Source organism: Macrobrachium nipponense, chromosome 24 (assembly GCF_015104395.2).
Source record: "Macrobrachium nipponense isolate FS-2020 chromosome 24, ASM1510439v2, whole genome shotgun sequence".
Classification (NCBI taxonomy): domain Eukaryota; kingdom Metazoa; phylum Arthropoda; class Malacostraca; order Decapoda; family Palaemonidae; genus Macrobrachium; species Macrobrachium nipponense.
The window spans coordinates 62,420,089-62,433,701 of NC_061091.1; the positions used below are offsets into that span (position 1 = coordinate 62,420,089).

A 13,613-nucleotide genomic window follows, 5' to 3' on the forward strand; every position below is an offset into this window, starting at 1 on the left:
CAATAAGCTGCAGGTCCCATTGCTAGGTGACCAATTGGTTCCTAGCCACGTAAAAAATATTCAACCCTTCAGGCTAGCCCTCAGCCCTGGGAGAGCTAATAAACAGCTCAATGTTTTTGTAAAAAACTAAAATGCCAACCACGAAACACCTTATGCGGTGACCTTTTACAATATACAGGCATATGTTCAATATGCTACCCTCCAAAGGGTAATCCTATATTGCCAGAAACCATCATGGTGCTATTCTCGAGTAACCTAGCCCTGAATTGTACCCAACGTCACTTCACCCTACCTAACTCTTGAAGAATGGGAAACTCCCCCCCTTTCCCCTTCCAGATATGATGAGGTACCAATGCTCGCTCTAGCCAACTGAAGCTTGAACCCTCTATGTTAGGTTCATGACTTCAATATAAAAACTACATCAGTATGGAAGAGACCCATTTGTAGATTCCAGGTTAACCTAGCCAACAACCACTTGGACTAGTCTAAGTAGGTATAGTCAATTAAGAATTGACTAACTTATTTTAAGTTGGCAAGACCAGGTTGACCCTGACTTGGTTAGGTTAGGCTATGTTACCCGTTCCAATTAGGCTAGGACCCTGGTTTGGTTAGGTTAGGCTAGGCTATGTTAACTCTTCCAATTAGGCTAGGACCCTGGTTTGGTTAGGTTAGGCTATATGTTAACACTTCCAATTAGGCTAGGGTAGATTAAGTTTATCCAAGATGTACACTTAACTAGGCTAGGCTAGTTTAGACACGCTTAATCTAGAAACTAAATGACTTTGGTTAAGGTAAAGCCGTTCAAGAAAGTTTGGGCTATCCATACTAGGCTACAACCACAACCTTCTAGGCTGAGGTGGTAAAACTGTTTCGAATGGGTAGCCTAGGCACTAGTCTATGCTCGGCTATACTTATAAGCTTACTAATTTGTCCAACCAAAGATAGTACGGGCATGTTCAAGCAACCGGATCATGTTAAGTCATCAACCCACTGTTAGGCTAAGTTGACAGGTATGTCGGAACCACCTAACCTATGAGTTAGGCTAAGCGGACCCGGCTAAGCTAAGAATTGTACCACTCAAGACTTATCTAAGATAGTAAATGCAGGTTTGATTGTTCTATAATGTCTTTCTGAGTTATATACAAAATTCCAATGTTATAGCTTTAAAACTAAGTGAGGAGATAGATTTGGAAGGTCAATAAGTATAGTTTTGAGATATGGTCGTTCAAAGTTTTTCTTCGTATTTTTATAACGACAATGTTAATAAATAATGATTATTATGAATGTATATTTCTTTTTTGTGTATAATAAACCAAAACTATTTTATTTATCATAATTTAATCATAAATGATGATCCCTTTGCTCATATATCGTAGCTTGGGGCACTGCGTCAGGCAAGACGGGGCACTCCTTCCTACGCAACTCTCTCTCTCTCTCTCTCCCTCACTAACTCGGCGTATTACAGCCAATTTTCTTCTTCTGTATGTTACCTAGATGTTTTCCTAGTATTTCCCGGTTTGGCATGATGAAATTCTTGCCGAAACAAAAATAAACAAACGTAAATGCAAGAGAATGTCAAGAGGTGAAATTCGAAGTTGTACTCTCTTTTTACAAAGACAATGTTAATAAAGCATGATTATTATGAATTTCATATTCCTTTTTGGGTATTAATAAACCAAAACTATGTTATTTATCATAAATTAAGATCCCTTTGCTCAAAGATCCTAGCCTTGGGGACAGTGTGACGTGTGCTTCAGGCAAGACGGGCGAGTTTATTTACTACGTAACCCTCCCTCTCTCTCTTCACTAACTATGCTAATATCGCATATATTATGATATTCTGTAATCATATTAGAGCGAATTTTCTTCATCTTTATGTTAGAGAGATGTTTTCCTTATCTTTTCCTCATTGGCATGATGAAATTCTTGCCGAAACATAGATAAGGATATGTATAAGCAAGCGAATGTCACAAGGTGAAACTCGAACGTGTACTCTACTTGAAGTTTGTGGTCCTACTGATCATGGTTGAACCAGATACTCGTTTCTGCGACCCACGGAATCTCTACAGATGACATTTCTCACAATTTCTTTGACAATAATTATCAAAATTTACGAAAACAGAAGAAGAAATATTGCATTTTCTTGTACGGATGAAAGTTTTAGGTTTTTTGAGTTATGTTTACTATTTACCCTGTAACTACGAAAGTAAGAGGAATTTTGACGAAATATTTCGTATACGTATTCTCAAATGCCATATGAAGCTCCATGAATTTTTTCACCCTATACCACTATATATAGGGGTTCCGGCCGGCCCCCTTAAGAAGAATGGTTCTACAGTACTTTCAAGGAACCAAGCTTTCGATTAACTTTAACTACTTGTGTAAGAGTCGAAGCGTTTGGTCAATATTCTTATAGGAAGAAACCAGCTTATACCAACAAGTATATATAAAATATGGGAATTCTCCTTACCTGTAAAGGTTTGAAGTTTTCTGGAGTCAACCCAAAGTATGCTACTTCCCATCATTCAGGCTGCATACGATCACTAAGAGGTATCCATATCCTTCTGTCAATCCGTGCATTTTACATGTTGTAAAATGGACTCTACAATACTAGAACAAGGTAATTCATACACTTTCGTATCCTTTTTCAAACCAAACACCATGTCAATCCCCGGGGGAAGCATGCTGGCTCCCCGAAAGGTTATTGAATTGACTAATCAAATCAATCACCACCTCATACGAAGCCAGAAACTCTTGGTCTTCTCTTTCCTCCGGTTCTAACGCACTGTGTTCAGCCACAGGAGACATTAACTCACTCCTACCCTCTGACAAACGTCCGGGTGCGTCATGGCCGTCCGACCATACGGCCTTTGATCTTTAATGGCCACTGATGGCTCGATCTCAAATAGTCAGTAGACTCTGAGAAGGTATCTATTTGCATACGTCATGGCCTTCCAACCATACGGCCACGGCACCTATGATCTTTAATGGCCACTGATGGCTCAATCCCGAATAGTCAGTAGGATTTGAGAAGGTAACTATTAGCATGTGTCATGGTCGTCCAACCATACAGCCTCGGCACCTTTGATCCTTAATGGCCGTTAATGGCTCGATCTTGAAAATATTATAGTCAGTAGGATTTGAGAAGGTATCTGTTTGTAAAAGCATCGGCGTATGTATCAAGTTAAGCCACGGCATTGTAGTCTCTCTTAGACTCTTTGTAGTCACAACTGGCAACTCGGCATCGGCCGCTAGCCCAGCGACAGTCGACGCTTTCGCTCGTTCAGACTCTTGTAAACGGCTTCGTCTGATTGCTTTGAGCTTACCAGCCACTGACTTCTTGATTTTCTTGCTGATTGGGCTGTGAAAGTCCTAGTTCAAAGATGAAGAAGAATTTACTCTTCTCCTCTTGTCCCGAGGATCAGTCACGAAATCCCGTATCCTCCAACGCTTGACTGGTACACTCAGTGATGCCATTGAAGTTAGCTATGACATCATCTAGAGAAGACGACGAAGAAGAAGGTGAATCACGCCTTTTCTTTTTGTCTTACTTAGCCATTTTCACCTCTAGATCCTGTTTACTCTTCATTAATGTGTGTACCAATGAGTCAAAAGCGTATTATGTTCCGGAGGCAGCGAAGTAAATCGAGAATCAGTAGACTGTGACGTCATGACTACCGCCATTACAAGCGGTCTTGGCTATGACGTTAACACACTTGATGGAAGCATGAGGCTGTTTATGGTACTCTTGCACCCAAGATCAAGAGACCCAACATTCTGTGGCATTTCTACTTTACAAGGATGTGACCGTCCTGGCTCGAAGATGAAGAAGAAATTATTCTTCTCCTCTTGGCACGAGGATCAGCCACGAAGTCCCGATTCTAGCCTTTTCCAACTCTTCACAGCAGCCACAGTAGACTAACTTTCCATCATTCACTTGTTTGACAATTACAACTACTTCTTGTGGTTTCATATAATAGGGATGTAACAATCCTGGCTTGAAGATAGAGAAGAAACTTCTCCTCTTGGCTCGAGGATCAGCTACAAAGTCCCTATTATTTCCAGGATTGGCAGGAGAATGCACTTGCATCAAAGCCAGTCACCTAAGCTTGACACCTAAGCGGAAGGATATAGAGGAAAGACTCTTCTCTTCCATTATGTGACGTATCTCCCAACGCTTGTAATTTCTATTAAAAACATTGTGCATTAAAAACCTCCCATCCGAAAGCATAGTTGTAAAGTACTCTTGTACCTTGAAATGAAAATGGAAGCATGCCTTCGTGTTGGCCGCAGCTGTGAAGAGACGTCATGGCAGTTGCCATTTTTATGACGTCACTGAGTAACTCGAATGCGAAAGCCAGCACCTACCAGAAGTGCAAGGCTGTTGATGTTATTCTCATAGTCATAGCAACCTGACATTTAAGGCTTCTTTACAGATGGCGACACACCCGACCACCATCCAGTGCATGTCAGTATAAACGGGACATCCATCATGTGGGATCCTGGATGGCAACACGACGTTAAACATCAAACCAACTGTCCTTTTGGGTTGGTTCTCCTGATAAGCCTAACACCGACTGCACACCTGCATTCTCTCTACCCACGTATCTGGAACAAAAACAAGATGGCGATGCACGCCTCTCCCCGCAGGGAAAGGAGCACAATTTGTCATAATTACTTCCCAAAGCATATCCAGATACATCAAAGCTTTGGATTACAGGCAATCCATATGAATATGCAATATTCCCAAGCCCCAAGCATAGGTAACGAATTAACCGTACCTTAAGAGTTTCTTCACCTATGACTACTACACGAAGAGTACTTCGAGGGTTTCCATCAACGTTGAAACCGTCGAAGAAAATAACAGGGCGTATAACTGCTTCTTGTGATATCCAGGAAGTCTCGCAGCATGAGAAAGCTTCATGTTCACATACCCGGGAATTCCAAACAACAAATTGAAAACAACAGGGCAAACTAAACCGGCTTTAAAAGGACAGAGTAAACCACGTCCTCACTTAAAGGCGGTAAGAAGATAACTGACGGGGTCACGAGTTAATGAGGGGTATGTGGGTGGCCCCACGTCTCGTGACCAAGCACAGATGCCAATAGTCCCCTGTGTACACAATTATTTTAAACTTTACCGGTTTCCAGCTGGCGCTGAGTATTTATCCTGATGTTAAGACCGAAGGTTTGTTTTGTATATGAACAAACATGAATTACTGTATCATAAACTCTTATGTACAAAATCAAAAATAATTCCATTTATCAAATACTTTAAGTGGCAAAATTATTTTCCGTGTCGATCAGCCGATTCTCAAAATGTAAACATTATGACCCAGTTTTAAAATGACAAAAATACACTTGGTTACTGTATTTTTGTTATACATTAATTGTACAGTAAAGTACCGCAATCACTACAGTAAATAATTTTTTTATCATCAATGTATTCATTCACGAAACAAAGTTTTGTTCAGCAGCCATATCAGGAAAATAAAAAGGAATCGTTAGCTGATCTGCAGAAGGGAGAAATTGAAAATAGGAAAGAATTTATCATTCTAGAGACAAAACTTAAACACAAACAAAGGAGGAATAAAATGAGCAAGGGAGCTGTTTCAAAGGCAAAACTTGCCTACTACTACTACTAATACGAAGTGTTGGCACTTTGCGGATAGTTTGAAATTGCAGTAAGTACATGTGTATCATCTTTAATCAACAAACAGTAGGCAGATCACGGGCGAGTACCATTTTGATATTTTAAGGCAGCGGTTCCCAAATTGGGGTCCAAGAGAAGGCAATAGGGGTTCTGTGTTGCAAAAAAAAAAAAAAAAAAAAAAATTCAACTCTAGAAAAAAATTCTATGTACAATAAAAAAATATACATCACTGATTCTTCTAATGAAGGTATTTTGTTTGTTTTGGTTACTGGTGGTGACAGGATATACGGTGATTAACTATTGTTTCACCAATTTTACTCAAAGTAATAAAAAAAATTGAAAACAGTAGATTTTTGGCGCTACACAAGCGCCATAAAACCAAATAGTTGGTAACCGAGGCCACTGATGATTATCAGAGACTGCCTGTACTGCCTCTGTGCCATAAAACCCAATTGTTGGTAACTGAGGGCGCTGATAATCAAGAGACTACCTTTACAGCTGACTCCGGATTCGTTGATTTCTATATGGACCTTATATACACATTATTCGTGGGAAATTCGCATTTTTGCAGTACTTATTATTCTAGGAGAAATATCCACAAATTACTGAATTTTCATATAAATTTCATGGTTAAATGCATCTTTAGAGATAAAACTATTAAAAAACCAGGTACAGGCAGTCCCCGGCTTACGACGTTCCGAGGCTACAACACTTTTCAATTATATTTATAAGAAATTATTTCCAGGTTTACAACGCAAGTTCCAGGGTTACGCTGCTTACAACGCTGATCTAGTAGAGGAAGTAAGACCCCAAAATTGCAAAATAACCAATATTTGAAGTTTTTTTGTTGAAAAAAGCATTAGAAGTAAGGTTTTCTTAGGATTTTTGACGATGTTCCGGCTTACGGCGATTTTCAGCTTGCAAAACAGTTTTAAGCATTTTTATGGGCTATTGTTGGTTTTAGTTACTTTTTATGATAGCACTTCGGTTATAATTGCAATTTTGCACAGAAAACTACAGAGTAATATTAAAAACATGCATAATAAAAAAAAAATTTACTGCATCTTCCATCTCAGTAAATTTACATAATTACTTAACAGCAAAATATAATAGGAATTTTAGTTTTTATCTGTTATGGTATTGTGAGCTGTAATTAAATTTATACAAAATTAACTAAAATTAATTATTAAAATACAAATGTACTATACCTTGGTAAAATTGAATATTGTCTTGTAAAAGAGGTTGTATATGATCATTTTCAACTTTTCGTGGAAGGTAGGGAAAATTTTTTATTTATTTTTTTTTGTCTTACACCATGTGCAATACATGTCTTTCCTTTGATTTTTTGTTTCTTAAATTGGCCGACCTCAAAGTTTGCCCCCTGTCTGGGGTGCTACATATTGATTTTTTATTCGAGCTCTCAAGGGTTAAGAACCAAGTGCAAGAAATTTAGAAAATTATGTCAGGCATTAGGAAAGAAAATGGCAAAGGGTTTGTTTCCTGCTACTGGACATCATAATTTCTTCATATTTCTTGCACTTGGATCTTACGGCTTTGTAGTGATGGAAGAGAGATGAAAGAAAGAAAAAAAAAAGCACATTATGGCTATTAAAATTACAAAACAAACACGCTTTACATATACAGGCGGTCCCCGGGTTACGACGGGGGTTCCGTTCTTGAGACGCGTCGTAAACCGGAACATCATCAAAAATCCTAAGAAAACCTTACTTTTAATGCTTTGGGTACATTGAAAACTATGTAAAATGCATTCTTATGGCATTTTTCATAAAAAAACCATCAAATATTGATTATTTTGCATTTTTGGTGTCATATTTCATTTCCCAGATGAGCGTTGTAAGGCGTCGTAACCCTGGAAATAACATCTATTGACAAGCGTCGTAACCTCGGAACGTCGTAAGCCGACACGTTGTAACCCGGGGACTGCCTGTATATATCTAAAGTAGTTCCTGGTTATCTGCACCCTCGGTTATTAGTGATCAGGTTTTATGGGGATTGTCTTGCAATGAACTGGGTGATTCTCGGTGCTGATAAGCAGGCGACTTTCACTTATCGTCACGCCATTGAAAAGGAATTCCCCACTGGTAACCGGAGACTGTCTATTTACAAAGGTGGTTTTGCGTTTACATACCTTCAACAGTATCTCCAGCCGAGTAGGACACTTTCTGGTTACAGCATTTTGCCAGTTCTGTTATACAATCCACATACAGCTTAGCCAGTTCAGGTGATACTGTAATTAGCAAAACTCGAAGACCTGCAATAATTTTGAATATATTAGTAACTATAATTATTTTGGGCAGCTCCCTACTGAATATCACAAAAAAAAAAAAAAAAAAAAAAATATATATATATACAATTGATATTTCTAGAGATTTGAAGTATAGCAAAGATAATTTTCAAATAAAGAACAAACAAATGGTCAATTATCTGCAGAAATAGTCAATATCAGCATAATATAAACACATTAGAAACATGCACATACATTGCAAGTCTTTCACGAGGAATAAATTCTTGACAGCTTCTGTCAGATATGCTAGTGTCTTCTTTAATCCTTCAACGTACAGGTTGTCCCACTTATCGTTATACAGCATTTCTGGTTTTCCTGGAAGAAAAGAAAATGGACATGTTATATAACTAAAATCTATTGAACACAATATTATCACCTCACTACATCTACATCACCAAAGCACTAGAAAGGAGCATCTTACAGAGTGCTTTTCCATATGTTGTTGGTATCTTGGTTCAATTTAGGTTACAAAATCTCTTAGCTAAGGCAATAAGGTAACAGACACTTCCAGCAGGGCCTCTTGAGAAGCTAAATGACCTTACCTTTTTAGCTAAAGACACCATCTCCAATAACCTGTCATTTTCTTGACCTTCCATAACTTACTAGGTATCACAAACCAATGGAACTTTCCAAAGTATAACAAAGGTAAGTATACCTTAGTTTAACTGAGCTAATTAATAGCTGGCCTGATGGATTAATTTGCTTTACATGGCTAATCATCAGAAATAAATTCCTCTGGTTCCAAATCAGCAGCAGTGGGGAGTTAACTTAGGCTACCAAATTGATAGGCAGATACGCAACCCCACTCATCCAATGAGTATTAATAAAAACTAAATCATCCAAACCATACTTCCAATAAGATCTGCTTTCCATCACCAAATATTTTGGAATCACCAAGTGCAAATGGTATACTACCACTTAATGTACGGTACTTTCTTACCACTGTTATCTTCAATATGTTTTCACCAAGCTAGTACAACAAATTTTCCTTACAGTCAGATGGTGGCTAGTTTGTCTATCAATTTAGGCGGCTTAGTGATTGAATGTTTCTACAGTGAATACAAGATACCAAGATGATGGTTACTCCACATCATGGATATTAACTTAAGGGAGTAAAGGAGGTTAAAACTTTATTACACAACTAGCGCAAGTACAATTTTGTCAAGAGTAATCCTGGGTCCTAATAAAAGGAAAATGAGCGCGCACATACACACAAACCTCTTGAAGCAATGGTCTAGAAATTAAAAATCCAAAATATGAGCCCTTGGAAATCTGCACTGGACACTTGCCAATAAAAAAAAAACCCAAACATCAAAGGCTTTATTCCAAAAATGGTTTGCGGTCAGAAAAATGCCTTTACCCAGCCCATAAATGCAATAATGGCAAAGGAGGGTTTATAAGAAATTAATAAACAGTTTTTGTGCCCCTTTTATTAATGGGTCTTATTTATGCTCAGCATTTTGAAGTCCTCAAAATCTACATTTCTAATTACTGATCCTTAAGTTCCAGCCTCAAATTAGCAGGGTGTCATCAATTAAATGTTTCCTACCTCTATCAAATTGTACCCTTCCTCCATAAAAAGACCACCCTTTCCAACTACAGACCACACACAGGAAAACTAACCTTCCATCACCAATTTACCAATTTGCAATCTTGATTATTGTGTAACAATACTGTTTAGTCCTGAACTCACAATATTCTACCACAAACAACACAACATAATACTAATCTTCATTGGCTTCCCATTTGGTATTCATCATTCCTTACTCTTGACTTACAATCCTCACTTGCAATTTCAAAGTTTATACAACTTCTTGACTCGTCAATTAACAAAGATAATGCAAGCCTGCCCTTCCACAGTCATCCACCACTACATTCAACACCAGATTCAGTTGTGATCCTTTTTGGAAGCTAAAATTTACCTGTCACTGTCTTCCAAGTCTTCCATTATCATATGGATATTCCACTTATATTGTGCAATGGGGCAGCATACTGCTACTAATGCTAAAGTTAAATCATTTACACTGACCACTTAGTTTAGTCTTACTTAAAATAGGGTTGGCATAAGAGTGTACTTAATAAATATATTAGAATCAGTTACCAACTTAGAAATCGTAGAAAAATTTTACTCACAATCAAAATAAAAATGGGTCAGAACTTATTCATCATATGCCTGTGGGTCAATCAAGTGACCACTGTGAGATGGTTCACTTTTTAACATCAGATTCATCATTCCACAATGCCTGCTGAACACTGTGGACGATGAATTTTTTAAGACAGAAAAGAAATATGACAGGAAGATGGATGATTGATCTACCCATCATTTCGATTTGCCTCTCAAAACCCTATTGATCAGTCACAACTGAAGGTACTCTGGATACCCAATGATTGCAAAAATACGTATATTTGAATATCTTGAAGACTGAAAGTAAACAAGTAGCAAAAGCACATACGTAAATGGAAAATGCCTGATACGTATAATGTATAGCAGCAGCATATAATGAAAAATATTTAAATTAATAATAAACTGTGAAAAAATGAAATGTATAAAAGAGTGAAACAACTTTCCTCTGTTTATCAAATCTCACCTAATAACATAAAACATCAAATGAGATACAATACACCAACTATGCTATATATGCTTTTTAAAATTTAGAGGAAAACACTGTATTGACCAATAGTATCAAACAGCTGTAAAAGTTTTACACATTCTGATTTACTATATTCTACTCTGGCAGCAAAAAATTCCTCATACTGTTAGTACACTGATGACACTGTTATATCCCTATCGCCACACATCAAACCTGTTTGTGAAGGCTAAGGCTAATGACAAGAACCAGTAACAGTCACCCCCAATAATTACATTCATGCCAGTCACTGAAAACCAAACTTACTAAAAATTTCTCAATAGGAAAGGGAAACAATGAAATTTATGCATTACTTGCCACGAAGCAATCTCCACAAATATTCAACTTATGGCGTGACATCAAACCACTAGTATCTATAAAATATTTCCTTATCCCCATTTATTTATGAATATTGCTAGATTTTTCATCACCTTTAATTATAAACTTAAGAAAGATATATATATATATATATATATATATATATATATATATATATATATATATATATATATATATATATATATATATATATATGTATGTATGTATATAATGTGTGTGTATATATATATATATATATATATATATATATATATATACACACACACATACATACATACATACATATAACAAAAAAATTCATTTGCACATTCAATTGTACAGGCACTTAATACCTGAGAAAAAATTATTTGTAAAATTTAACTATACAATATGACCTTACAGAATTATCTACATTCTTGACTGATACCGATACAAATAATGGCCCTGATGCAATTGAGTTGAGATTCTAAGCTTGCGGTCATTGACAGAAGCAAAATCTACTAATTTCTCCCACTGACAGACCCTTATTTATCTACATGTTAAAAGCATAATTACTATAGAAATGTTTATACTTACACTAATTCTTCTAGAATCCAGTTCTCAAATTGTACATTTCAACATGTGAGGATGTACACTTCTAACTGGTAATGACTCCTTCCATGAAATCTTGCCTGGTGAATGAATGCATCCTTCACGATACACAAATACTATCTGCAGTCTTTCCTTTTAAACCTTACCTCTGCTAAGCAGATTTTTCTTCTTTCTAGAATCACACTGTTAAGTGCCCTATCTACAAACCTCCTTTTGTATCTCTACTATCTTCATTTTTCCCAACACAAAGACTGTGCCTATAACCAAACACACCTAATACTCTTTGTGAGTCCTGAATCACTAAATTTGGATATCTAAGAATCCAGCAAACTAGCACAATAGAAATTTAATTTTCTTAAGCTGTGACAATACTTACAATAGTTTCTCATCACAGAGCCACAGTAATCAGGCCAATATTGGTGGCTTCCAGATGACATATGGGCTGAAAAACCTGAACATTCCTGGCTTAGTTACTTTTTACCATTTCTCAATTCTGTCACAAGGCTAACTTTAATATGGTACTTCTGAGAAAATCACCATATTAATAATTAAGTGCATATGACAGTCATTGTGCTGTCATTGAAGTTTTGTGTGTAAGGATGATTATTTCCCATTTACCCACTATACATTACTTAGAATTTAAATCTTCATTACAAAACTAATGCTAACTTATTAAGGAACATTTACTGTTGTCTTTGGCATATTGGTACTTTGCTTTGGTCTGGATGGGTCCTAGTTGATTTTAGATTGTGCAGGCATTTAGCCAGCAAAGTCCACAGCCTAATTGGAACATAAAATTTAGGCCTAAGGCCAAGCGCTGGGACCTATGAGGCACAGTGCTGAAACGGAAAATGTAAATAAAGGTTTTCAAGGTGTAACATGGGGAAGACTTCGCAGTTGCACTCAAAAACACTTGTTCGAGGGTGTACAATAACATAATATGAATGGAGGTAGATTAAAAGGAATGAAAGAGGTTGCAGCCGGGGGCTGAGGGGATGCTACGCAGAACCTTGAGAGCCTTAAGTAAAGGCTACGGTGTATCACTTAAGGTGCAATGAAGTCACTAACCCCGTATGGAGTCCAAATCTAATGGCACCCCACAAGTGAGCTAGTGTTAAAATTGATTCATAGGCCTGGAATCAGCAACCATCTGTAACATACCGTGTTGCACATACCACACGTCATTCAGCTTATTGCTTTCTCATCTACGTTTTAAACTTTCCGATAAAATTGTGTTAATTATACTCGCTGTTTTTCATCTGGATTTTATGTCATGTTTTCTGTTACATATTATGAGAAAGGGTCCTTGGCGGTCTGGTACTTTTCAAATGAGATAGCACTGAAACAGCTTTTTCCATGTACTAGAATGAATTTAAGCAGGACAACTGAAAATATAATCTCAATTTTCCAACAATCCAGCTATGACAAAAACGACAAGATACCACCATTAGTCATTTTCAGTTTCATCAAAGTCTCACCAACGACATACAATCCTCATTCATGTTTTGGAAATCGCTAACTCGCAATCTGCTGTCTGCAGACACGATGAGCAATTGTTCATGTCAGCGTCACCTGGGTCTTCAGGCAGGAACCAACCACTCTCCCCGAATTTCATTAGTTTGTAGTGCTAATAGCAGCTCTTGACAAATTTCCCAACTTTTCATTTTCCAATATTGCATTGATAATCACCACTGCAATTTAAATAAATTGTTAATATTTTTTTTCTAGTTTGTTTTTTCCTTAGATATCTATTACATTTTCACCTCTGCCATATCTTGAACTTCAATGTTTAATTTTTTCAGAGGAAGGGACACAGTAGACAGGAGTCTTTACTCAGTAGGTAAAGACAGTATTGTTTGTTTGTATGGTGTTTTTACATTGCATGGAACCAATGGTTATTCAGCAACGGAACCAACGGCTTTAAGTGACTTACGAACCACGTCGAGAGTGAACTTCTATCACCAGAAATACACATCTCTCACACCTCAATGGAATGCCCGAGAATCGAACTCGCCAACACCATACCGACCATGCCACTAAGGCGACAGTATGCCATTCAATTGGATCTCAACCCTACACACTTGCACACTGGTCCACTTGCTGGTGGACATCAGTGAAG

General features: G+C 37.3%; 1 protein-coding gene across 1 annotated transcript in view; it reads right to left on the minus strand.

The window, feature by feature from the left end:
• The window catches only part of LOC135205676 (uncharacterized), a 141,733-nt gene that overhangs the window by 15,278 nt on the left and 112,842 nt on the right, over nt 1-13,613 (minus strand). The window contains exons 13-14 of the mRNA XM_064236582.1: nt 8,154-8,273; nt 7,803-7,925 (exon numbers count right to left, since the gene is read on the minus strand). Coding sequence (XP_064092652.1) covers nt 7,803-7,925; nt 8,154-8,273 — 243 coding nt within the window. The remainder of the gene's footprint in view (nt 1-7,802; nt 7,926-8,153; nt 8,274-13,613) is intronic.